Source organism: Penaeus monodon, chromosome 34, assembly GCF_015228065.2.
Source record: "Penaeus monodon isolate SGIC_2016 chromosome 34, NSTDA_Pmon_1, whole genome shotgun sequence".
Classification (NCBI taxonomy): Eukaryota; Metazoa; Arthropoda; class Malacostraca; order Decapoda; family Penaeidae; genus Penaeus; species Penaeus monodon.
The window spans coordinates 34,864,839-34,865,904 of NC_051419.1; the positions used below are offsets into that span (position 1 = coordinate 34,864,839).

The following is a 1,066-nucleotide window of genomic DNA, read 5'->3' on the forward strand; positions in this document are numbered from 1 at the left end:
TACGCAAACATTAGCCATACGCTCAAAGCTGTCACTCGCGGATACAAAATGGACGCCGAGTTGTAAACAGACGCGCCTCGCCTTCAGGAAAATAAACAATTCATCTATTGACCGAAACACTCACACTCACATGAACCTAGGTCAATGCAAACAACTAGTAACTCAAAAATAAAAAATGGAGAAATGTCCTATAAGGAAAAAATAATTATTGTAGTACAAATCAGTATTTACCTGCTGAGAAGTATGCGTGTCACCCTCATGGGCCTTCGGCTGCCCCTTCTGCTGCCTTCCGCTGGGACTCGTTCTTGATCCAGCCATTTCGATGTAGGGTTATCGTATGACTCTCTGGGGGCGAAAGTTAGCTCTCCGAATCTCTTCTCTCTTATCTCTAAGTATCACGACTTCATTCACTGGCTGCGAATATGTGCGAGTTCGGTCTTTTTTGAAAACTTTTTTTTTTTTATCCTTTTGAATTTTAAGACTCCGGATGTGCGTACACTCCAGTACTGGGAACGAAACGCAGACTGCGCCGAGATGATTTCCTTCTCTCTCTCTCCTAAAAGACTCCGAGTTAAGAAAAATCCTTGATATTCCTCAGGTCACAAGATGGCGTCGACGCGAAGCAGGAAACTCCAAAAGCGAAAAACTTTTCTTTTTTTCTCCGAGGAATTAATGCCACTCTCGTCTTCTTGTGCGACTCCTGAGTTTCCTCCCTCTGTTACCGACACAAAAGCTCGGCGTATTCTTGCCGATCCCAGTCCAGAACTGTACTTCTCGAGCTATCTGCTGGAGCGAGCGAAAGGCGTCTGCTCTCCCTCTCCTCTTCCATTGAATCGCCGTCATCACAACAAAGGCGCTGTGACGTCACGCGCGTCGACCAATCAGCGCCCGGATCGCCCTACTTTCACCCTGAGCGCATTTGCTAGAGCCTCACAATATAGCCGATTTCTCCGTATAACAATACCTTCATACATTTTTATTCAAAAATCCCCGTACAAAATACCATCACCCATAATAAAAACACAAAATCCAATATGTAAATCGACATGTATCTTTAATATAACGA

At 44.5% G+C, this 1,066-nt stretch overlaps 1 protein-coding gene across 1 annotated transcript in view; it reads right to left on the minus strand.

Annotated features, from left to right (window-relative positions):
• LOC119594788 (mucin-7-like) overlaps positions 1–835 on the minus strand; it is a 5,832-nt gene extending 4,997 nt beyond the window's left edge. The window contains exon 1 of the mRNA XM_037943878.1: positions 232–835. Within this exon, the coding sequence (XP_037799806.1) occupies positions 232–318 (87 nt within the window). The 5' untranslated portion in view covers positions 319–835. The remainder of the gene's footprint in view (positions 1–231) is intronic.
• Positions 836–1,066: the final 231 nt, after the last annotated feature.